The 25,942-nt window shown below is 40.7% G+C and overlaps 1 protein-coding gene across 1 annotated transcript in view; it reads right to left on the bottom strand.

Moving 5' to 3' along the window:
- Window positions 1-1,706: 1,706 nt before the first annotated feature.
- tlcd4b (TLC domain containing 4b) overlaps window positions 1,707-25,942 on the bottom strand; it is a 43,370-nt gene continuing 19,134 nt past the window's right edge. Inside the window, exons 4-7 of the mRNA XM_034088978.2 lie at window positions 12,925-12,983; window positions 9,568-9,662; window positions 7,314-7,387; window positions 1,707-6,986 (exon numbers count right to left, since the gene is read on the bottom strand). Of these exons, the coding sequence (XP_033944869.1) occupies window positions 6,611-6,986; window positions 7,314-7,387; window positions 9,568-9,662; window positions 12,925-12,983 (604 nt within the window). The 3' untranslated portion in view covers window positions 1,707-6,610. The remainder of the gene's footprint in view (window positions 6,987-7,313; window positions 7,388-9,567; window positions 9,663-12,924; window positions 12,984-25,942) is intronic.

Here is a 25,942-nt window from a genome sequence, read left to right on the forward strand (position 1 = left end):
CACATCATTCAAAAGAAAAGACACATCCAGCCACCACTCAGTTTAATACGCTTCTGTCTGAATAATGCAGGTTATTCCCATTGCTGACTTCATTGATATGAATACACGGTGAAGCCCAGACATGAGTCAGCGTTTTAGCTTTTCTGTTAGCTTGTCTCAAAGTCAATGGGGGTTTGTTAGAAGTCTGAAGTAAGGTATGTGGTTAACACACATTTAAGAGACTTCTATGTTTTGTTATACAACATAAAATACATCAGTAAATACCCCACTGTTGAATGTCTGAAGGTATTACGTGTCTTAATAACAGCAGATGCTAACAAGTGTCTAAACATCACGTAGAAAAATCCCATTGGCTTTTTGTGGAGGGAGGCCTTGTGATTCCCAGGATGACCAACAAAAACACGTCATCCCTGCTCCAAGATATACTGTAGGAGCAAAAGTAAAAACTGGCATTGTAAGAATGAACATTTAAAACGCACAATAGGTCATTTTTTTTTAACGTAGCATAGTATCATGGGGATTGTTGACTTCGCCACCATTGCTGTCCATTTCTCCCGGTTAACGTTGGTTAAGTAATTGTTGTTCAGAGATTTTTTACTGAAGCCAATTTATCCTCAGGTCTCTTCCTCTTTAAACAAATGGACCAGGTGATTAAAACACAGAATAAAGCAGTTTTACTGGTGGAGATAGGACACTGGGCCTACTAGCTAACGGCAAAAGTTAGCTTAGCTTGTTTCTGTAAGAACTTCTGTCCAAGACGTACAATGACATATCTTTTGTCTGGTTAACATATATAGTTAAATAACAACCACGATCTAAAAGTATAGCTTACAATTGTAGCTTGAAATTGGATAAAAAGTAAATCTGTGATAGCTTCTAGAAGATACCAATGCTAATACATACAGAAAGATTTCACTAGGTTTACAATTTGGTCAAAACATTTGGGATGATTGAAGTAGGCAACTCAACAAAATATCTAACATAGGTGCAGGGCCGTCCCTGGCCAACATGAGGGGGGGGGGTGGAGCCTCGCAGCAGCGAAACCACACTAATTGCACTGCATTTTGGTGTGGTGGCGAAGTCGATGGGGACTCGGCTTGGCAACTGGAAGGTCACCAGTTCAAGTCCCGGCAAGACCAAGTGCTACCGAGGTGTCCCTGAGCAAGGCAATTCAAAGTGCTTTACAAAAAAATGAAAGACATTAAGCATTAAAAAAGAAAAGCTAATAAAATAAACATTAAAAGGAAAAATACATGGATAAAAGTTACAGTGCAGTTTAATATATGAATAGTTCAATTAAAAGCAGCGACAAAAAGAAAAGTCTTCAGCCTGGATTTAAAAGTAGTAAGAGTTGCAGCGGACCTGCAAGGCACCGTTCCCCACACTGCTCCCCGGGCGCCGTTCAAAATGGCAGCACACTGCTCCTAACACTAGGATGGGTCAAATGCAGAGAAACAATTTCCCCACGGGGGATTAATAAAAGTCCATCCATTTTTTTTTGTCTTCAATTTTCGGCTCAGTTGAGGCACCCTCCGCAAGATGAGGCCCCCTCCGCAAGATGAGGCCCCCTCCGCAAGGTGAGGCCCCACGCAGTCTGCATGACGGCCCTGCATAGGTGTAGTAGTATTTTAGATATTAAAAAAAATGCAGAATGTTATATATTTAACCTGTAAGTGTAGAGTAAGAACGAAAGAGCCAGGCAACCGTTTTCTCTTGGTCTTCAACTTTATTGAAGAGCAACACTTTCAAGTAAGTCTCAACTTCCAGCACTACAGTTACATGATCATTAGTAGTGGTCATTGTAGACGACGCTCAGACGAGGCCTGCGTGTAGTGTAGGCTGTTTCACATTAAAATCTCCAGAAAACAAAGAAATTAAAGAGATTGCATTGCATTAAAAGACACAAATAAAAACAAGTCAAAGAGGGGGAAACAACACAAGCCACACTGGCAAGTCAATCAAAAGAAAAATCATATTTGCTGTCAATTTATCCGCAATTTTTCCAGTCATTTTCAATCATTATACAATTCTTAATCCATGTTATTTAATAGAATCAAACTTGACATCAAAACTGCCCAAGTACCAGGTGTAAGATGTACTGTTTAAGTACCAGATTCTGATGCAGCTCTGTTTTAATGTACCTAAGAAAGAAGAGAAATTAAACACACTTAAAATTTGTTTAATTGGTGCATCAGTGTTCAATACTTTGATATACACAGGTTTGTATATACCTTAATAATATATATATCTTTAAATATATTCATTATTTGACATAATGAACGTTGGCCTCCCCAAAAAAAAGAAAGAAAAGGCAAATGTGGTTGTTCTAACCTGATACGATTCAGATCCCGGCCTTTACAATAGCAGCCTTTTTTAATTTTTTTAATCCATCAATTCGTTCCGTCCGAACATCCCCAGGGTGCGAGACACATATATCAGGTGTTGAAATATATACTGTAGAAAACCCTGAAACATACAAAAACTCTCTCCGGTACATTGCGATTCTCGTGAGTGTCGTTTTACTTTGTGCACGAGCAGTTTAAAACTCAAAGACGGCAAAACAAAACGAAGAAGTGCACCCGCTTCTCGGCTCATTCCCCACAGTGTACTCTGATTTTTTTTGATATTACAGTTTCTTTCTACAACTATTCACAGCTTCGAGATTAGGAGGCTGGAGAAATGAGATGTTAGCCTCCCTGTTTACTAACCTGTCGTAAAGTGAAAAAATATAATTTCCATTCTGACTGCCTCGGGACACTGTGAGCGCATCTCTAATGCCACTAAATAACTAAAATCACAACATTCATAGAGACATACCTCCCTGTATTTCAGGAGAAAAACACAAAACTCCCCGAGAAAAGGGATCCGCTTTGGATTATAATACTTGGCCGGATTAATCATTGTGCAGGCAAGAGGTTATAAAAATATATACAAAGAGTATACATGTGGAGTACAGAGGAGATAATCACTGGTATTACATTAGAAAGTCATGCTAATCCAAGAACTGGCTGCATCACATCCACCGTTTGTGTTAAAAAAGGCACAAGATACTGTAGCCCCTCCTCTGTGGTGATGACAGACAGACAGGAGGTCGTCTCCATAGCAACACAGTGAGATATTCTCCATTATCTGTTCCAATTAAAGGCTTAAAGGGGAACTCCACCGTTTGGACACACACAAGCTGTTTTCACGTCTTGGGAAGTGCCACTACATAGGTTAAAAATAAATAAAAAATGGGTTTGTTTAGTACAACTATATGTGTAATATACAAATAAATATAATTGGGCAGAATGAGCTGGTACTTCCTGTTTTTATGTGCTTTTTAAATTGGCAAAAACAAATAAAACCTGACTGAATGAGCCACCATTGGAACACCTGAAACGCTAGAATGAAGTGTTGCATTATGGGTAGTACGAAGTTGTGGAATAAAGGGTTACATTTTTTTTTTAAAGACTTTGTTTTAATTAGCATTTTTGTGAAATAAAAAAAACCTGACTGGAAAAATTAGAAATAAACAAAAACGGCATAATTAGCGGCTACACACTTGAATTGAAGCGTTGCATTGTGGGCAATGTAGGCAAAAGGTTTAAGTAAAAAAAAAAAAAAAGTTAAAGAAAAATACTAAGTGTGTATCTGTTTTAATACACATCTTAAAATTGCAAAACACGGATACATTTGTATTTAAAAGTGTGTCACAGTGACGTACCTTAAATGCATTTACATTGAAAAGTTAATAAATAGTGACAGAGAAAATAAAAATAAAAGTCACCTTCATAGAAATATCGTTTTTCCATTGTTGTTTTAATGACGTCACTTTGACACACCCTCTTTTTTCTTGCAGATTTTTTTAAGCTGTAGTTTTGGTTAAAATTCACAGATGGAAACTCGACGAAACTCTGCATCGTTTTTTAAGCTATTCATCGTGATTTCCCCCATTTTTAAATCGGTGGAGTTCTCCTATAAGCAACAATGACATTTATACATTTCTTGTTGTGTGACAAAAGCCTGTATCTCTGCCCGTCATAATATCAGCGATGTAGTCGTGGAGTTCACGAAGTTGTAAAAAAAAAACTGCCACACAGAGAACGTGGTTGATGATGAGTGAGTCGGCCATACAGAGCTACTGTATGAGAATTAACTGTACAGACATGCAGCGCGGAGGAAAGTAAAGAACAAATACATGCATTCAGTCCGCTCCGAGAGGCGAGACATTTTGGAAGACAAACCCCTTTTTAAGCATCGGATTAATGCAGTTTCATATCTAGATGTTATTCACCTATAATGACTAGTCGCTAAGGCATCACAGAAATATGTTACCATGCTCTGAAGTGATTTACAATTTATACAGAAAAGAAAAACAACAACATGCAGATTGCCATAAATGGATACATCCAAATTATGTAGAAACGTTTGGAAAGAAATGGTCGTATTGCTAGCATTCCTACTGCTGACATTCTGCAAGAAAAAGAGCACCATGTCAGTGTTTCTGAAGGGCTTCAATTATATCGTTCGCACGCTATGATTGTGCCAACTGGTGGAAAGGAAGTGGGAGGAAAAAGTCCAAATGTTTGTGGACTTTTCCCTTTCCCTTGTCTGATTAGATTCTCAGAGTCGCGGAGAACAAAAAAACGTGATCAGAGGAAGTATAAAGACTTCCATTGTGGGGGGGGGGGGGGGTGTTTCTTTAGAAAGACACACGTTACTGCATTGGCTGGGTCGAAGGTGTCCCTCTGAATCAGTGATATCACAACAGATAACATATCGAAGGCTAAAATCACGGTACAGTAGAAAGAATAACAAAAAAAAAGTTTTCTCACGACGGCGGGAGGTCTTTGTAAGGCAGGGGGAGAGGTAGAACAAAACCGAAAGCTGGCCAGTGGAGTATCCAGTGAGGCAGAGGGTTGCGATGGATGTAAAATGAATTGGATGTAACTTCAGGGCGGGTAAAATAAAAATACAGCGGGGCGATGCCGACAATGAATACTGAAAAGGCAAAAAATTGTCCTGTGAGAAGCCGTGTCCACAGAGAGGCGTTTTCTCTCTGTTCTCTTATTTCTAAAAGCTCACCCTCTGTTTTTTGTGTGGCCGCTTCAAACGCTCCGAGTTGATATTAACTTGACTGACTTCTCAGATTGACGTCACTCTTGAAATTGGAGGAGGAGCTTGATTGCGCTATTCGGAGAGAAACAATTATAACAAAGACGAAAAAGAGAATTTGTTGTACATGAATGTTGCTGCCAGTGAGAGTTTCACTTCTATATGCGGACCGCCCTCCGTAGGCTGAGGACAATCTCGTGTTCGAAACAATCATTACAAAACCCACAAAGCGAAGTCGTTGCACACGGATGTTTTCTACGGTGAGCAGAACTTTTGTTTCCATACACGGATCTCTCTGTACGAGGATCACCCTCCGTCCGTGGAGGAGAAGCTTGAGTCTTTCGGCCATTGAAAACATTGCATGAATGTTTTTTTACGGTGAGCTGGAGAACCTGTGGAACTTTTATCTCCATATCGCAGATTGCCCCCCCCCCCGTACGTCGAGGAGAAGCTTGTGTTCGACTGCTTTCAGATGGAAGCAACAAAAACCGAAACGCTCATTTGTTGTACATGGATGTTTTCTCCGTTAAATGTTAAACTGTTATCGTAGTACACAGACCACCCGACGTATGTGGAGGAGAAGCTCACTTGAGACCGTGTTTCTCCATTATACAAAAGACAGAAAAGCGTATTTGTTGTCTTTCTCTATCGTTAGTGTTGAACTCTTATCTCCGTACGCGAATGCCCTCCGTACAAAGACGAGAAGTTAGTTTTGTTACCATGGAAACAGCTATAACCAAAAAAGCTCATTTGATGTACATTGATGTTTCTCCGGTGAGCGTTGATCTGTACGCGGATCGCCCTACTTTCACGGATCTACCAGCTGATGTCAAACGGAAAAAATATCAAAAGTTGTCGAGATATCTTCCCAGAAACATTGAAAAAAGCCTCTGCTCAGAGACGCTGTGTGGACACAGGACTTACAGGGTGTTAGAGAGTGTGTCTTTCCTGCATGCATATTCTAAATATTTTAATATATATATAATCCGAATTGTTCACGGGGCGTTGGAGGGGCATGGCTGGTAATAGGCAGGTGCCACTTTCTTACAAGGAGGCCACAGCAGGTGATACTGTAGAAGAGGCATTATGGTGTTTTTCTGTCTCTTATCGTGAGGTCTGATGAGTTTTAAGACGAGAGCCCTGTAGATTCACGAACACTGCACACGGGAGCGTCTCCTCGAGCGTGGACGGAGTAGATGAAGGATGTTCGGGGGGGAAATCAGCGAGAGATGGTCGTCTTCCGAAGGCTCGGTCAGACTTTGCGATCCTGCAAAAAAATCCTGTCTTTCGCAGGCGCTTCAGAGGCTGAAGGAGGGGGGGGTATGATGGGTAAAAGGACGAACGAAAAGGTGACAGACGGAGTTAAAAGTGTGCTTTCTGCCTCCGTCCCGACACTGAGCTGCAAAGGCTGGAGCTCGAGAGTCTCTTTGTCTCGTGTCGGGACCATCACGTGGGTCTGTGAGGATTTCCCCTTCCTCCGTACTTCCCGTTCCTACATTTCCTTTCGCCCCCTTCAGTCCGTGTGGTTGTTGACGTGCTTCCCGTCTTTTTTCTCCACCTCCTTCTCTGTTAACTCCTTCTTCTCCGATACCTCCTCCTTTCCTTTCCTCGCCCCCCATCTTCCTTTCATCACCTTGTAGCAGCCGCGGGCGATCTTGTACATCCAGATGACGTTCAGGATGTCCAGCGCGATGCAGGAGGAGATCCACGCCACTTGAGCGGCGAGGCCCAGCCTAGTGAAGGCCTCCGTGCCGAAAGTGGCAAAGACGCTGGACCAATAGGACGGCATGACGGCGCAGCGGACCAGGAAGAAGACGACCGCCATGGCAACGCCGTTTATAACGACGAGGCGGTGAGAGCGAGGGTACTTTAACGACTCGAAGAACCACCTGCAGGGAGGAAGGGGATTTTGTTATTGATCATTTGTCAATTAAATGTATCTGTTCATTGTATCTTTAGATTAATTTAAAAATAGATTAAAAAAAGTTCATATGATTATATTTGTTACTTTTGATTAAAGTAATTTGTTATTCTAAAATGGAGCAATATTTACTCGGCACAATTGAAGTAAATCAAGTATTTTGATTATGATCCTAATTACTTTCCCCTCAATTTTCGCTGCAGGACTTTTCGTATTGACAGACAGAAATAGAACACTTGTTGCAATGCATTCTGGGATATGTTGAAAGGTAGAGGGTAAAGTGATGCTGACTCACCTTTGGTTCACAAACGGTGTGGACAGCTCTGAAATGAGGCGGAAGTTTGCAAAGTAGGGAAGCACGCCTCGAGACTGCAATCAAATCAAACTTTATTTATAGAGCACTTCTCAAACAAACAAGGTAACTCAAAGTGCTTCACAAACCAACACGGAGGCAATTTACAAAACATAAACAACAACAATACTATCTCCCCCTTCCCAGGGATTATGACCTTACACAAAGAGAAAGGAACAATTAAACATTGGAATAGTGTCATGTCTCCAATTGCATTCTAAGTCAATACAATGGTCGGAGGTGTAAAGTAACTAAGTCCATTTACTTAAGTACAATTTAGAGATACTTGTACTTTACTCGAGTAGTTCAATGTGTTGTTACTTTGTACTTCTACTCCACTACAGTTCAGAGGTACATGATGTACTTCTACTCCACTACAGTTCAGAGGTACATGATGTACTTCTACTCCACTACAGTTCAGAGGTACATGATGTACTTCTACTCCACTACAGTTCAGAGGTACATGGTGTACTTCTACTCCACTACAGTTCAGAGGTACATGATGTACTTCTACTGCACCACATGTATTTAATCCCTTTAGTTACTTCTCAGATCTGGATGAATGATGTGAAATATAATCAAGTGTTGAATCAGACTTTAGTTCCACCTGGAGTAAATCCACCAGCTACCCTGCAGTCTACAAAGTACTTCAGACTAGCTGCACCTTCACCAGCTACCCTGCAGTCTACAAAGTACTCCAGACTAGCTGCACCTTCACCAGCTACCCTGCAGTCTACAAAGTACTTCAGACTAGCTGCACCTTCACCAGCTACCCTGCAGTCTACAAAGTACTTCAGACTAGCTGCACCTTCACCAGCTTTGAGAACACTTTCATGATCAATCATTATAAAACATATCATATATATTATTCTGAAATAACTGACTACTTTCACTGTCTTTCACTATATTTTGATGAGAATACTTTTCTACTTTCACTTGAGGAACATTTTGAATGAGGACTTTTACTGTAACAGAGTATTCCTACACTCTGGTACTTCTACTTTTACTCAAGTACAAGATATGAGTACTTTTACTCAAGTACAAGATCTGAGTACTTCTACTTTTACTCAAGTACACAATCTCTGAGTACTTCTACTTTACTCAAGTACAAGACCTGAGTACTTTTACTTTTACTCAAGCACAAGATCCGAGTACTTCTACTTTTACTCAAGTACAAGATCTGAGTACTTCCACTTTTACTCAAGTACAAGGTCTGAGTGCTTCTACTTTTACTCAAGTACAAGGTCTGAGTGCTGCTACTTTTACTCAAGTATAAGATCTGAGTACTTTTACTTTTACTCAAGCACAAGATCAGAGTACTTCTACTTTTAGTAGAGTACAATATCTGAGTACTTTTACTTTTACTCAAGCACAAGATCCGAGTACTTCTACTTTTACTCAAGAACAAGATCTGAGTACTTCCACTTTTACTCAAGTACAAGGTCTGAGTACTTCTACTTTTCCTCAAGTACAAGGTCTGAGTACTTCTACTTTTACTCAAGTACAAGGTCTGAGTACTTCTACTTTTACTCAAGTACAAGGTCTGAGTACTTCTACTTTTACTCAACTACAAGGTCTGAGTGCTTCTACTTTTACTCAAGTACAAGGTCTGAGTACTTCTACTTTTCCTCAAGTACAAGGTCTGAGTACTTCTACTTTTACTCAACTACAAGGTCTGAGTGCTTCTACTTTTACTCAAGTACAAGGTCTGAGTACTTCTACTTTTCCTCAAGTACAAGGTCTGAGTACTTCTACTTTTACTCAACTACAAGGTCTGAGTACTTCTACTTTTACTCAACTACAAGGTCTGAGTGCTTCTACTTTTACTCAAGTACAAGGTCTGAGTACTTCTACTTTTCCTCAAGTACAAGGTCTGAGTACTTCTACTTTTACTCAACTACAAGGTCTGAGTACTTCTACTTTTACTCAACTACAAGGTCTGAGTGCTTCTACTTTTACTCAAGTACAAGGTCTGAGTGCTTCTACTTTTCCTCAAGTACAAGGTCTGAGTGCTTCTACTTTTACTCAAGTACAAGGTCTGAGTACTCTCCCACCTCTGACAATGGTAATACATTTACTGAGATAAAGCCGTGTGCAGCTGGAGATTTAAAAAGTAACTATTATACAGTTCATTGAACTGAACGCTTCCTCTAACCCTGACTTTTCACACTCTAAATCTGAAGAGTGATCTACTCACCAGAACATATCCGTATGCATACAGCGCCGCCAAGTGGTGGCAGACGAAGAAGCCGTCGCCCATCGTGCTCCAGTTAGTGGCCAGCAGCACGAGGTCTGAGGACGGAGGGACAGAGAGCCGGTCAACACCATGAAACCACTGCTTTATGAACATTACTGCCTTTAAACGGGTGGAGAAAGTGGAAACAGGTAAAGCTGGCATGTTATAGGACGGGGGTCCCAAACATTGCCACGCCAAGGACCCCATATAGCATTATCGTCTGGCGGGGACCCCCCTGTTGCAATTTTTTTTTACAATGATTAGTACATTATGATGGGAAATATGACAAATTAATCATACAGCTCAATACGTTTTCTTAATATATATTTGTATTAATAATTAATAATCAGTTATTCTTCAATTTATTTTTTGTATTTATCTTTTGTTTGTCATTCATTAAACATTCTTAACACAATATTCAACAGTAAACATATGTGATGTGATTTCTGTCTTTATAATATTATATAATTTTGAACAGTAATATGAACAATTAACATATATTTTTAGCATTTTTGAAAGCTATTTATATATAATATTCAACAGTAATATTAACAATAAAGGTATTTATATTCATATATATAAACACGGTCGTGTGATTTCAAAAAAAAAAAAAATAATAAATACAAAATATTAAAAGATTGGCATCAAAGGACACAGATAGATATGCAGTTTTTAAATAACATCTAAAAAAATAAATGTAACTTTAAAAAAAGAAAAACATTCCCTTTTCCCTCAAACTTTGCGCGACCCCTCTGGCGCCCCCTGGCGGCCCCCGGGGGGTCGGGGCCCCCGCTTTGAAAAACACTGTTATAGGACATCTGAAGTGTGGTCGTGACCTTTCGAGCAGAGCTTCTCAAACTTTATTCAGTAATGTACCCCCTTGAAAACATTTTCTCAGCCAAGTACCCCCTGACCGACCCCAAAATGTTCTGATAGAAAAAGCCTATTTGAATAATTACAATATAGTGATGTTCCCTCAGTGTGTGATCGATTAACTCCGTCATGCATGCATTACATCAAACTAAGGATATGTTCATCTTTATGCATGAAAAAAAGCGAGTTTTTCAATTGAATTAATATATATTTAACAAACCAATGAACAAAATGATATATTATTAAAACTATAAAATACAACACACATCTGACATGTTTATATAATAATTATATTTCTTAAGCGCTTTTCTTGAACCCAAAGGCTTTGTACGTGGGGACCAGGAGTTTGGAATGGAGCGTGTGAAACGGGGAGCAGGTGGAGTTCTTTGAGAACCCCCTTGGTGGTTCTAGGAATATTTTATATAAAATTGTGTTTTCTATTTAACTTATTGTACTAAGATTATTTTTGTAGTCATGCAGGGTATTTTTTTAATTAACCTATCTCACGTACCCCCTGCAGTACCCCAACGTACCCCTAGGGGTCCGCGTACCCCCATTTGAGAATCACTGCTTCAGAGTAAACGGAGTAGAGAAAATACTCCATAAACACAACTTTATAGTTTCTGTTTCTGTCATTTTGGTTTATTTCTCTCTTTTTATTTTATTATCATTATTGTTTTGTCATATTGTAATATAGCACCTGCATTTGTACTCTGTATTTTCTCCTGTTATGTGTGGGAAAAACCAATACATAAAAAAACATATTGTCCCCCTTTAACTTATTGAAAACAAAAAATCAATTTAACTAAAAAAAAACAAGCGCTTTGAGCACCAGGAAAAGTGGTGAGTTCAGGGTCATCTCGTGCGTAAAGTGAGCGGATGTACACAGAGTGTGTGTGTGTGTTCTTTTACCCATAATGACCAAGTCGCTGCACATTATCCCGCTTATTACACACGGCCACATTCTCAAAGTAACGATATGTTGTCCGTTGTTACCGTTTGAAATATGTAGCAACGGTAGGAACTGCTTCGATAGCGTTTTTGCGGACCTTTTTGATTTGAAAACATCGCTGCTTGCTTTAAAAGTAGCACAATTCATGAAGTCAAACCTTGGGAAGTATCCAGATATCCAGCCCTGATGCCAAAGGAACTGCACACTGAATATGTGTCGCCTGTCTACGTCTGTTTTCTTGTCCCAGTTCACAGTTAAATCGACCGAACTCCTTTCTGCAGATGTGAGCGTCCTTAACAACGGTCAATAAATCCTTGGCAGCGGTCTGTCTGTTCTGGATTAACAAAGGTGTCACATGTTCTGAATTGACCAATCAGAATCGAGTATTCAACTAAGCCATGTAATAAATAAGTGTAATGTATTATTATTAGGGCCGGGACTTTAACGCGTTAATTAAGATTAATTAATTACACAAAAATTAACGCATTAAAAAAAAAAATGTACGCATTTTAATCGCACTTATTTTTGCACAGCGGAACGTTTCTCACTGGATGAGTTTCAGGCGTACCGATTATACTGGAGCACCAACTAACGTTCATGACTTCAGCACGGGACTTCAAACAACAACAAACCACGGTGAACAATAGTCAAACATGAACGAACAAGCTGATGAGACCGCTTTGGTCGCCCTGTGGATGGGACATTTTGTTTTAAAAAACGGACGGGTGGAAGCGTCGATGAGAGCACGGCTGTGTGCAAATCATGCAAAAAGGAATTTGCATATCACCGCAGCACATCAAGCCTAAAGTATCACCTAAATGCAAAGCATGTAGCAGCTAGCGTGGACGTTAGCCCGACTCCGAGTGCAAGGAACCACACCCTGACCCAACCCACACTCAACCAGACGACTGGTTTCAGGGCCAGGATAAGTCAGTCCACGTCTGAGAGAATAACCAGCTCCCTGGCTCACTGGACTGCACTCGACTGTCGACCACCTGGAGTCACATCCATGTGAAAATTGCTTCTCACTGTTCTCAGGTCAAATATGTATATTTGATTAAAAATGCAATTAATTTCGATTAATTAATTACAAAGCCTCTAATTAATTAGATTAATTTTTTTTAATCGAGTCCCAGCTCTAATTATTATTAATAAAATCAGAGTTTGAAAAGGTGTTGTGGTTCGTAATTGATATACAATTGAGCACTTAGTATATCAATGACTTTGTATGTACACAGGGGAGATAAAAACTACTACACAGGATGTTATGACATTGTTAACTTATACAGTACGTACTAATGTGTGTGTTTTTGGTTGAATGCATGCGTTTATTCACATATTAAAGTGCGGATCGGTGTTATTTTAAACCTGACATATAATCAGTGAAATTCAGATTACATACCGCTTTTCTTTGTGTGCTTACACTGTAGGCTACACATTGAATGACATGGACTTTGCACCGGTGGAAACAGTACAAACAGAAATCATCTCACCGTAAAGGAGGTAGCCACAGGTTATGGCTACATTTAGCTTGACGAGACTGGGGTCGCCCCTGCGGAAAACAAAGAACACGTTGTTAAAGAAACATTCAACACAGAGCTTTAACTACAATAGGGGTATTCCACTAAAATTCAACGAGGTCCAGTTAGAGGAAATGTCCCCATGCAAAGGTCCGGAACTTCAACATGTCTAACTTGCTTTATGAATTAGTGTGATAGATACAGCTACTAGGCTACTTCAATATCTAAGTCAAAGTAGTCCAAGTCAACTTTACTGTCAATCTCAAAATATGTTTGTACACACAGAAAGATCGAAATACTGTTTCCCACAGCCCGAGGTATATAACACATTAAAATACACTCAATAATTGCAAAAAAACACAAAATAACTGTTTACTCAAACGTCTGCATGTAATCAACAACTGACTGCCAATCAAATAAAGAAAGTACAATTCAAAAACAACAATATGTATTGTCAATGAACATTGCACTCTACAGATATACAGTAAAATACTGTGGATATGTTCCTCACGGGCTTTTGAAAATGTGTGCGTCTTAAAAAGTGCTTAATTTTAGCTCTCAGATATATCCAGAGCCTGTCTCTGATTGGCTGAAACACCAAACAGATCATTACAGCATTACCCATAATCCTCTCTGTTTCAGCCCTGTTTCCAAAGTGCTGATTCTCTGTCTGTTACTTTAGATGAAAATAAGGAGCCCCTCCCCACGCCCCTCTGAGAGACATTTGGTTACAAAGAACTCAATGGATCTCTAGAGGAGATTCAGGTGATAAGGGGGGGGGTTACCTTGGTTGCTGATTGGCTAATGGTTACCAAGACAACACATCGTTATGACATCATAAAGTGGACAAAATCTGATCAGCTCATTTTCAGACAGGTTTTTATAGAAATGGATCAAAAAGAGAGAGAATCTTTGTTCCTGAAACTTTGAGAGTCTCTTTCCACAGAGGGGACACATGTTGATGTAGAAGAGGGGACACATGTTGATGTAGAGGAGACATGAAGAAGAGGGGACACATGTTGATGTAGAAGAGACATGAAGAAGAGGGGACACATGTTGATGTAGAAGAGACATGAAGAAGAGGGGACACATGTTGATGTAGAAGAGACATGAAGAAGAGGGGACACATGTTGATGTAGAAGAGACATGGAGAAGAGGGGACACATGTTGATGTAGAAGAGACATGAAGAAGAGGGGACACATGTTGATGTAGAAGAGACATGAAGAAGAGGGGACACATGTTGATGTAGAAGAGACATGAAGAAGAGGGGACACGTGTTGATGTAAGAGACATGAAGAAGAGGGGACACATGTTGATGTAGAAGAGACATGAAGAAGAGGGGACACATGTTGATGTAGAAGAGACATGAAGAAGAGGGGACACATGTTGATGTAGAAGAGACATGAAGAAGAGGGGACACGTGTTGATGTAAGAGACATGAAGAAGAGGGGACACGTGTTGATGTAAGAGACATGAAGAAGAGGGGACACATGTTGATGTAGAAGAGACATGAAGAAGAGGGGACACATGTTGATGTAGAAGAGACATGAAGAAGAGGGGACACGTGTTGATGTAAGAGACATGAAGAAGAGGGGACACATGTTGATGTAGAAGAGACATGAAGAAGAGGGGACACATGTTGATGTAGAAGAGACATGAAGAAGAGGGGACACATGTTGATGTAGAAGAGACATGAAGAAGAGGGGACACATGTTGATGTAAAGAGACATGAAGAAGAGGGGACACATGTTGATGTAGAAGAGACATGAAGAAGAGGGGACACATGTTGATGTAGAAGAGACATGAAGAAGAGGGGACACATGTTGATGTAGAAGAGACATGAAGAAGAGGGGACACATGGTGATGTAGAAGAGACATGAAGAAGAGGGGACACATGTTGATGTAGAAGAGACATGAAGAAGAGGGGACACATGTTGATGTAGAAGAGACATGAAGAAGAGGGGACACATGTTGATGTAGAGGAGACATGAAGAAGAGGGGACACATGTTGATGTAGAAGAGACATGAAGAAGAGGGGACACATGTTGATGTAGAAGAGACATGAAGAAGAGGGGACACATGTTGATGTAGAAGAGACATGGAGAGAGGGGACACATGTTGATGTAGAAGAGACATGAAGAAGAGGGGACACATGTTGATGTAGAAGAGACATGAAGAAGAGGGGACACATGTTGATGTAGAAGAGACATGAAGAAGAGGGGACACATGTTGATGTAGAAGAGACATGAAGAAGAGGGGACACATGTTGATGTAGAAGAGACATGAAGAAGAGGGGACACATGTTGATGTAGAAGAGACATGAAGAAGAGGGGACACATGTTGATGTAGAAGAGACATGAAGAAGAGGGGACACATGTTGATGTAGAAGAGACATGAAGAAGAGGGGACACATGTTGATGTAGAAGAGACATGAAGAAGAGGGGACACATGTTGATGTAGAAGAGACATGAAGAAGAGGGGACACATGTTGATGTAGAAGAGACATGAGAAGAGGGGACACATGTTGATGTAGAAGAGACATGAAGAAGAGGGGACACATGTTGATGTAGAAGAGACATGAAGAAGAGGGGACACATGTTGATGTAGAAGAGACATGAAGAAGAGGGGACACATGTTGATGTAGAAGAGACATGAAGAAGAGGGGACACATGTTGATGTAGAAGAGACATGAAGAAGAGGGGACACATGTTGATGTAGAAGAGACATGAAGAAGAGGGGACACATGTTGATGTAGAAGAGACATGAAGAAGAGGGGACAAATGATGATGTAGAAGAGACATGAAGAAGAGGGGACACATGTTGATGTAGAAGAGACATGAAGAAGAGGGGACACATGTTGATGTAGAAGAGACATGAAGAAGAGGGGACACATGTTGATGAAGAAGAGACATGAAGAAGAGGGGACACATGTTGATGTAGAAGAGACATGAAGAAGAGGGGACACATGTTGATGAAGAAGAGACATGGAGAAGAGGGGACACATGTTGATGTAGAAGAGACATGAAGAAGAGGGGACACATGTTGATGTAGAAGAGACATGAAGAAGAGGGGACACATGTTGATGTAGAAGAGACATGAAGAAGAGGGGACACATGTTGATGTAGAAGAGACATGGAGAAGAGGGGACACATGTTGATGTAGAAGAGACATGAAGAAGAGGGGACACATGTTGATGTAGAAGAGACATGAAGAAGAGGGGACACATGTTGATGAAGAAGAGACATTTGCACGTTGCCACATTTTACTGAGATAATCCCTGAAACTAAAACAAGGTCCTAATTTCTGAGTTTACAAGTTGTTGTAATTGATCATTGTGATAATTGCTCAAAGTGTAAAGGAAACGTTGATCTTTAATACAGAGTTAATGTTCGACTTTAAGATGTGAGTTTACCCAGTTGGAAACTAATTTGTCTTGCAAGCACAAATGCCATCAAAAAAAATGTAGCTGCTACACCCTTCCAACCAGTCACATGAACATTGGGCTCCACACGTTTTCGTTATCTGAAAGACGCCGAGCCTGAAACCACCAAGAAAATGAACCATTCTGAAAAAAAAACTAAATAAAATGTCACTCTGAAAGTAAAATGGAAACCAACTGAACATTTAAACCGAGAATAACCTTGACGAGAACATCGGTGTTACCGTGACATCCATTTTTGTTTCGGAACAAACAGTAATTTAGCTTTAGCTCCGGTAACCGGCAAGGAGGAGATTCAGGTGATAAGGGGGGGGGGGGTTACCTTGGTTGCTGATTGGCTAATGGTTACACAAGACAACACATCGTTATGACATCATAAAGTGGACAAAATCTGATCAGCTCATTTTCAGACAGGTTTTTATAGAAATGGATCAAAAAGAGAGAGAATCTTTGTTCCTGAAACTTTCAGAGTCTCTTTCCACAGAGGGGACACATGTTGATGTAGAAGAGGGGACACATGTTGATGTAGAAGAGACATGAAGAAGAGGGGACACATGTTGATGTGGAAGAGACATGAAGAAGAGGGGACACATGTTGATGTAGAAGAGACATGAAGAAGAGGGGACACATGTTGATGTAGAATAGACATGGAGAAGAGGGGACACATGTTGATGTAGAAGAGACATGGAGAAGAGGGGACAACATGTTGATGTAGAAGAGACATGAGGAAGAGGGGACACATGTTGATGTAGAAGAGACATGGAGAAGAGGGGACACATGTTGATGTAGAAGAGACATGAAGAAGAGGGGACACATGTTGATGTAAGAGACAAGAAAAAGAGGGAACACATGTTGATGTAGAAGAGACATGAAGAAGAGGGGACACATGTTGATGTAGAAGAGACATGAAGAAGAGGGGACACATGATGTAGGAGAGACATGAAGAAAAGGGGACACATGTTGATGTAGAAGAGACATGAAGAAGAGGGGACACATGTTGATGTAGAAGAGACATGAAGAAGAGGGGACACATGTTGATGTAGAAGAGACATGAAGAAGAGGGGACACATGTTGATGTAGAAGAGACATGAAGAAGAGGGGACACATGTTGATGTAAGAGACATGAAGAAGAGGGGACACGTGTTGATGTAGAAGAGACATGAAGAAGAGGGGACACATGTTGATGTAGAAGAGACATGAAGAAGAGGGGACACATGTTGATGTAGAAGAGACATGAAGAAGAGGGGACACGTGTTGATGTAAAGAGACATGAAGAAGAGGGGACACATGTTGATGTAGAAGAGACATGAAGAAGAGGGGACACATGTTGATGTAGAAGAGACATGAAGAAGAGGGGACACATGTTGATGAAGAAGAGACATGAGAAGAGGGGACACATGTTGATGTAGAAGAGACATGAAGAAGAGGGGACACATGTTGATGTAGAGGAGACATGAAGAAGAGGGGACACATGTTGATGAAGAAGAGACATGAAGAAGAGGGGACACATGTTGATGTAGAAGAGACATGAAGAAGAGGGGACACATGTTGATGTAGAAGAGACGTGAAGAAGAGGGGACACATGTTGATGTAGAAGAGACATGAAGAAGAGGGGACACATGTTGATGTAGAAGAGACATGGAGAAGAGGGGACACATGTTGATGTAGAAGAGACATGAAGAAGAGGGGACACATGTTGATGTAGAAGAGACATGAAGAAGAGGGGACACATGTTGATGTAGAAGAGACATGAAGAAGAGGGGACACATGTTGATGTAGAAGAGACATGAATAAGAGGGGACACATGTTGATGTAGAAGAGACATGAAGAAGAGGGGACACATGTTGATGTAGAAGAGACATGAAGAAGAGGGGACACATGTTGATGTAGAAGAGACATGAAGAAGAGGGGACACATGTTGATGTAGAGGAGACATGAAGAAGAGGGGACACATGTTGATGTAGAAGAGACATGAAGAAGAGGGGACACATGTTGATGTAGAAGAGACGTGAAGAAGAGGGGACACGTGTTGATGTAGAAGAGACATGGAGAAGAGGGGACACATGTTGATGTAGAAGAGACATGAAGAAGAGGGGACACATGTTGATGTAGAAGAGACATGAAGAAGAGGGGACACATGTTGATGTAGAAGAGACGTGAAGAAGAGGGGACACATGTTGATGTAGAAGAGACATGAAGAAGAGGGGACACATGTTGATGTAGAAGAGACATGAAGAAGAGGGGACACATGTTGATGTAGAAGAGACATGAAGAAGAGGGACACATGTTGATGTAGAAGAGACATGAAGAAGAGGGGACACATGTTGATGTAGAGGAGACATGAAGAAGAGGGGACACATGTTGATGTAGAAGAGACATGAAGAAGAGGGGACACATGTTGATGTAGAGGAGACATGAAGAAGAGGGGACACATGTTGATGAAGAAGAGACATGAAGAAGAGGGGACACATGTTGATGTAGAAGAGACATGAAGAAGAGGGGACACGTGTTGATGAAGAAGAGACATGGAGAAGAGGGGACACATGTTGATGTAGAAGAGACATGAAGAAGAGGGGACACATGTTGATGTAGAAGAGACATGAAGAAGAGGGGACACATGTTGATGAAGAAGAGACATGGAGAAGAGGGGACACATGTTGATGTAGAAGAGACATGGAGAAGAGGGGACACATGTTGATGTAGAAGAGACATGAAGAAGAGGGGACACGTGTTGATGTAGAAGAGACATGAAGAAGAGGGGACACATGTTGATGAAGAAGAGACATTTGCACGTTGCCACATTTTACTGAGATATCCCTGAAACTAAAACAAGGTCCTAATTTCTGAGTTTACAAGTTGTTGTAATTGATCATTGTGATAATTGCTCAAAGTGTAAAGGAAACGTTGATCTTTAATACAGAGTTAATGTTCGACTTTAAGATGTGAGTTTACCCAGTTGGAAACTAATTTGTCTTGCAAGCACAAATGCCATCAAAAAAAATGTAGCTGCTACACCCTTCCAACCAGTCACATGAACATTGGGCTCCACACGTTTTCGTTATCTGAAAGACGCCGAGCCTGAAACCACCAAGAAAATGAACCATTCTGAAAAAAAAACTAAATAAAATGTCACTCTGAAAGTAAAATGGAAACCAACTGAACATTTAAACCGAGAATAACCTTGACGAGAACATCGGTGTTACCGTGACATCCATTTTTGTTTCGGAACAAACAGTAATTTAGCTTTAGCTCCGGTAACCGGCAGGTGTCCTTGTACACACACACACACACACACACACACACACACACACACACACACACACACCACACACACACACACACACACACACACACACACACACACACACACACACACACACACACACACACACACACACACACACACACACACACACACACACACACACACACACACACACACACACACACACACACACACACACACACACACACACACACACACACACCACACACACACACACACACACACACACACACACACACACACACACACACACACACACACACACACACACACACACACACACACACACACACACACACACACACACACACACACACACACACACACACACACACACACACACACACACACACACACCTGTCTTTGCTGTAAGTGAGTACATTTGAATGTTTAACAATAAAGTGGTGCAGGAATGAGTCCTAAAACCAGTAAACATGACTGCTATTTATTTCATTTTTTTTACTTCATCATTTGCCCCTTTTGTTTGTTTGTTTGTTTACCATGTAAGGCAGCCTGTTTTGGCAACATGCCAGAAATTAGGACTATGGGTAACACAAGCTAACAAGATTTGTATTTGATGCGTCATAAAAGTGTCTAAATGAGACAACTAAATGTTCAACATTAGCCTCCTTTAGCTTAGCGGAGGCGACGTGAAGTCATGTGACCGTGCTGTAGTTCCTTTATAGCCCAACATTAGCCACCTTTAGCTTAGCGGTGGTGACGTGAAGTCATGTGACCGTGCTGTAGTTCCTTTATAGCCCAACATTAGCCTCCTTTAGCTTAGCGGTGGTGACGTGAAGTCATGTGACCGTGCTGTAGTTTCTTTAAAACCATAACGTTAGCTTTTTACTTCTGGAGATTGCATTTAAGCTTCAACATATATAAAAGTGATGTTAATATGTGGAGATTATCCTGCTTAATTAAACATGTGAGTATCATACAAGTGTGTTTGCCACACTGCTTATTTTCTGCAATATTTATAAAAATACGTCATCACTGCTTGGTCACGTTCTTACCAAAGCTTTCTCTGATTATGTAACTAATCTGATGCCTGATTTACAACCATGTTCTCCTCCTGTTAACTGATCAGCTGTATCTCGTTACCTATGCACTCAGAACCTCAGCCATCAGATATAAGATTGGATAACGCCCCTCCTATCTGAGGGAGTGATAGTCACAGAGTCCAAAGGCTTCCTGATAATCACATCAGGGTGAAGCAGCTTCAGTGAAATTAAATGTACAGCGAGTGAACCCACGCTCCACTAACAATGTCAGGAGTGGGATAGAGGGAGATATGGAGGTCTTTACCCAGGAAGTGTGAAACATGAGTGGCTAGTCATGCAAAATGCTTTCATTAAGTTAAATACATTTTGTAGTCCAGGACTTCGCTGCAGCGCCACTTCATTCAGACATTTACACAGGTTTTGCCTTACCAAATATATTTTAATCACTGATTTAAATATTGCAATTTGAATAACATCTGGTTAACTTTGCATCCCTACGCTTGAGATATCAACATTAATTAAGTGTACTTTTGTAGCTTCACATGCATTCAATCTAAAATGACCAGCATTTAACTGGATTAAACTATAATCAAAGTTACTTAAAGGAGCGAAAGGTATTGAAGAAAAAGTGTAAAAGACGAGAGCATTTCCACGCTAAACATACTTTTTCTACAATGCTGTTTGCTCAGCTTACTTTACTGAAAAATAAATACATTTAAACACATTCCCAGATGTTAGTTCCCACCGTCTGTTCTGCTACAAGTCAAAGATATAAAGTTTAAACGAGAGCAATAGAGAAGTAAACGACTACAGATCTTCGGTCTCAAAACCCACCCGTTTTAACTCCGCCAATTTATAATTAAATAAATCTGCATGTAGCGCTTAAAATGGTTCGGACATTTAAAAGCCAATATACTTGCAGGTTTCTTGCATCTACTCGTTTTATTGCACTTATTGTACGTTGGTTTGGCGAATAGCATCAGCTAGTAACGTAATGACAAGAATATAAAAAGTGTTCTTGCGGGAGTGTCCAAACTACAACAAAAACTATAATAGAGTATTGCCCACAAATGAAACATGTGCTCGTCTTGTAGTTCTTAAATATATATGTACACATATATTACTCAGTAGTATTCATGTGTTAATAAGCCCACTTTTCAAATAAATTCCATCAATCAAAGTTGAAAACATTTTCTATCAAATCGAAGGTGATAAGAAAAAAACCCAATTACTTGAAATATACTCTTCATACTTCCTCTTATTACAATCAACCTGAGGCTTCTGTTTTAAGGAATGAGCTGCCGACTACATAAATGAAACCCATATTCAAGTATTAAGCATCATTTACCTACATTTAATTGATTTTGCTAACTTATAACTTCACTTATGAGGCAATAAACCTCTCTAGTGAGTGGCCCAGCCCTTCGGATATTTTTCGGTGTCTTCCCATTTCGCTCCTTTTGTACATTAGGCCACATAAGATATTATACTTGTTTTGCTTGGTCGTGGGTCTTAGGGTTATGGTTAGAGTTTATAGATCTAATGATGCATGACGTCTGTTGACAAATCAGAGGCTGCTGTTGGGGCGAAATGGGAATAAACCATATTTTTCTGTATGTGGCACTCGGTGAAAAAAGTTTGAACACCCTTGCCTTAACTCATCCCATTGCTGTACGTGTCGAGTCCAGAGAAGCTAATCAAGAAAAATGCAGCACTTGTTAACAGAAGGGATTATAATAACAGCCGGGCTGAGTGACACTGAAAGCAGTTTATTCAGAACGAGAACAATGCGGCTGTGTGAAACCTCTTAGTGATGCTGCAATACAACCAGATTGACTGGAGAATTATCGCTTGTAACAAGGTGAGCTTTTAGAGGCATTAGGACACAAGGTGCAAGTGGGGGATAAGTTGGGAAATGTAGCAATGGAAGGGACTGAGGAAACGCACAGTCATAGCAAACTGTTGAGACTTAAGTAGGAACACAGATATTACGCTAACAAAGAAAACGTTTCCTAATATAAATCGCCTTTTCTTCTTGGGAGCTGAAGGAATTCAAATAGGCGCTTTCACACCGCAGTACTTTTCCCAGGAACAGTTCCGATAGTTAGTGGGGTTTTGCGTTCACACCAAAACGATCTGGAACTAGAACTGTTTTTTGCGAACCATTTCACCCCGAGTGCAAGAGAGCAGGGACTAAAAAGGGATGTAACGGAGCGTCCACACTACAGCTTCAAAAAAAAGCTTGGAGCTGGGCGTGTCTGAAGCTTGGGGATTTTATTCGAGCAACGCGACCAACAACCAATCACATGAATCTCCAGCCCCCGACATACGAAGCAAAAAACCCCGCGGATTTTATGGGAGCAATATATATATATATATATATATATATATATATATATATATAAATAAACTCCCCAAACAGGCGAAAACCTACCAGTTTCACCCACTGTCTCTGCCACCTCCCTCCATGCCTGGTTCCTCCGGTCTGTATCCCGGGAGGTGAAGAGGGTCTGGTCAAACAAAACCGGGTGATTTGCTACGGCGTTAATTAGTTTCTCCCCCATCTTTTTTTGAAATATAGAAATGAACGGCGGGATATCTCTCCCAGCTTAGACGCGGTTTGATTGGCTACGGCTTGAGCTGTCAGATTTTCAGACGTCACCCCATTCAAAGTGAATGGGCAGACGCGTTGGAAACCGTTTTTGAAGCTGTCGAAGCTGTAGTGTGGACGGGCCGTAATGGTTCATATGTCTGATTGGCTAGGCGGATTGCAAACCACGGCCCGTAAAACTCTGAAACGTTTTGTGAAGCCGCCATTGTATTTTCTGGCATTAGCATTATTAGCCCAGCGCACCAACGGAGAGAGAATAACTTATGGCAACACAAAAAGAAAACATGGGAGCGGTGGAGATGAGGAGGTGTCGGCGTTCTGGCGATTTACTCGGAAGGTCCCCAACTTCGTACGCTTTTAACACACCATCGTAGCGATGGCGATGTTTCGGGCGACTAATCAGGTTGGAAGTATTATAGCGCGTTGCCTTCTTCCCTCCTCGTGGAACTTCTGCATTGCATCTGTTAATACAAATAGCAAGCGAACTATCCAACTCTGAAACTTTGAAATAGTCCCATACTACCGACTGTAAGGGAAACTTCTGTGTAGCAATGCGGTGGGAGTCACCGACTCATGAAGGAGACACGGGCGAGCAGGAGTTCTGATGTCAAACACTGAGATTTAATACAAGCATCGGCCGGAGAATTTCACATCACAAGTCACAGTCAAGGGTTCTGACTGCACGGGTGGGTTGCCATGTCAAATCGGATCAGCCTGTCATCTTGGTAGACCTTTTAACTAGCTTCACTAAGAGTCAACCCACACATTGGGGGAAGGTGTACGTGAGCACCTGGAGGCACTGAATCACTACCTGACTCTATGGCTCTGTGACCGAGAGTTGACCGGTCATAAAACTGATAATGTCAGCAATAGCTGAAACTTCCCATTCCTTAAGACAGATAACAGACTTAGGCTTCGTCGTAAATGTCAACAGGCCGAAAGGTCAAATATCTTAAGTAAAGACAAAATGAATCCCTCACACCGACGACATGTTTGTTTCCTGTCCTGGCTTCACGGCCGCACACCATCTACGTCACAGCCAGGCATGAGTTAGGGGGCGCTGGATTTGTGAAGAACTCCCCTCTTCCTAAACCACTAACACCACAGTACTGGCAAAACGGGAGGAGCCGAGTGAAAAACAAGCGCCCCTCATCCCAATCCACCCACACCGCAGGACTTTTTTACCCAAAAAATATATTGTATATTATCGGAGCTATTAATACTTTTATCGGGTTTTATCGGGATGACGTCATAATTCCTAATATCGGGCCGATAACTATCGTGCACCACTAAAAATAACTTGGGGATGATTTTGACTCATATTGCTATTTCATTCATGATAATGGAGGGAATGAATATTTTGCATCATTGTTATTGAAAAATATGATATGTAAATATATTCATTTCTTTAAAAGGATCTGTATCAAATTAATATTTAAAAAAGGGCCAGGATATCTCAGCAAGTCCAAAATAATTTAATAAAACTAGAATTTTAACAACATTTGATTAAATATATTTTGTATAGGTGTTTCAGGTTAGTTAGAAGCAAAATACATTAATTTTAACTCAATTCTACTTAATATTTTTGATTTAAACTAACCTAATAACCCTAATACAATAATGTTAAACAAGTGCACGAAATACATTTGATTACATTTGCTTTTTGAGTGCTAAATATTGTACATTTAAATATAGCACTATTGTAATTTCTATAAACTGTATTAATTGTGCAGCCAGTATTTCCACGAGATTTAATGATAGAAATAAGTGCATTTTCCTACACAATAGGTTAAAACAAAGAGCCTTGCATACAAGACATTAAGCACCTGAACAGATGATGATTTCTAGCAGGAGGAGGGAGAAAAAAGCCCCCCCGTTTTGTTTCTCCCCCCCGTAGCTGTTTACCCACCCCCCACATTTCTCTTTTCTCGCTCCATCGGCGACACGGAGACAATAAGAGCGAGGAGGTGTACGGCATTGATTCGACAGAAGGAGATGTCGGGTACAACGGACAGATAGAGGAGGAGGGGGGGTTTCGTGACGAGAGAGAAAGTGGGAAGGAGGGGGTTTAAGAGCACTAGGCTGCTGTTGTTTGCTATGAAAAGGAGCCTTGTTGGAGGATCTCTAGTCTGCTAGAGAGGAAACGGAAGGAGAGCGAAGCAGAGGAGGAAGTGTGGCAAGAATAAGGAAATATGAAGAGTTTTAAAGAGTCCTCTCCTGCTGATGTTCAGGTGTATATCAGTATGTAGTGTCTCTACTTTAAAGAGTCCTCTCCTGCTGATGTTCAGGTGTATATCAGTATGTAGTGTCTCTACTTTAAAGAGTCCTCTCCTGCTGATGTTCAGGTGTATATCAGTATGTAGTGTCTCTACTTTAAAGAGTCCTCTCCTGCTGATGTTCAGGTGTATATCAGTATGTAGTGTCTCTACTTTAAAGAGTCCTCTCCTGCTGATGTTCAGGTGTATATCAGTATGTAGTGTCTCTACTTTAAAGAGTCCCCTCCTGCTGATGTTCAGATGTATATCAGTATGTAGTGTCTCTACTTTAAAGAGTCCCCTCCTGCTGATGTTCAGGTGTATATCAGTATGTAGTGTCTCTACTTTAAAGAGTCCTCTCCTGCTGATGTTCAGGAGTATATCAGTATGTAGAG

This window comes from Pseudochaenichthys georgianus, chromosome 8 (assembly GCF_902827115.2).
Source record: "Pseudochaenichthys georgianus chromosome 8, fPseGeo1.2, whole genome shotgun sequence".
NCBI classification, from domain to species: Eukaryota; Metazoa; Chordata; class Actinopteri; order Perciformes; family Channichthyidae; genus Pseudochaenichthys; species Pseudochaenichthys georgianus.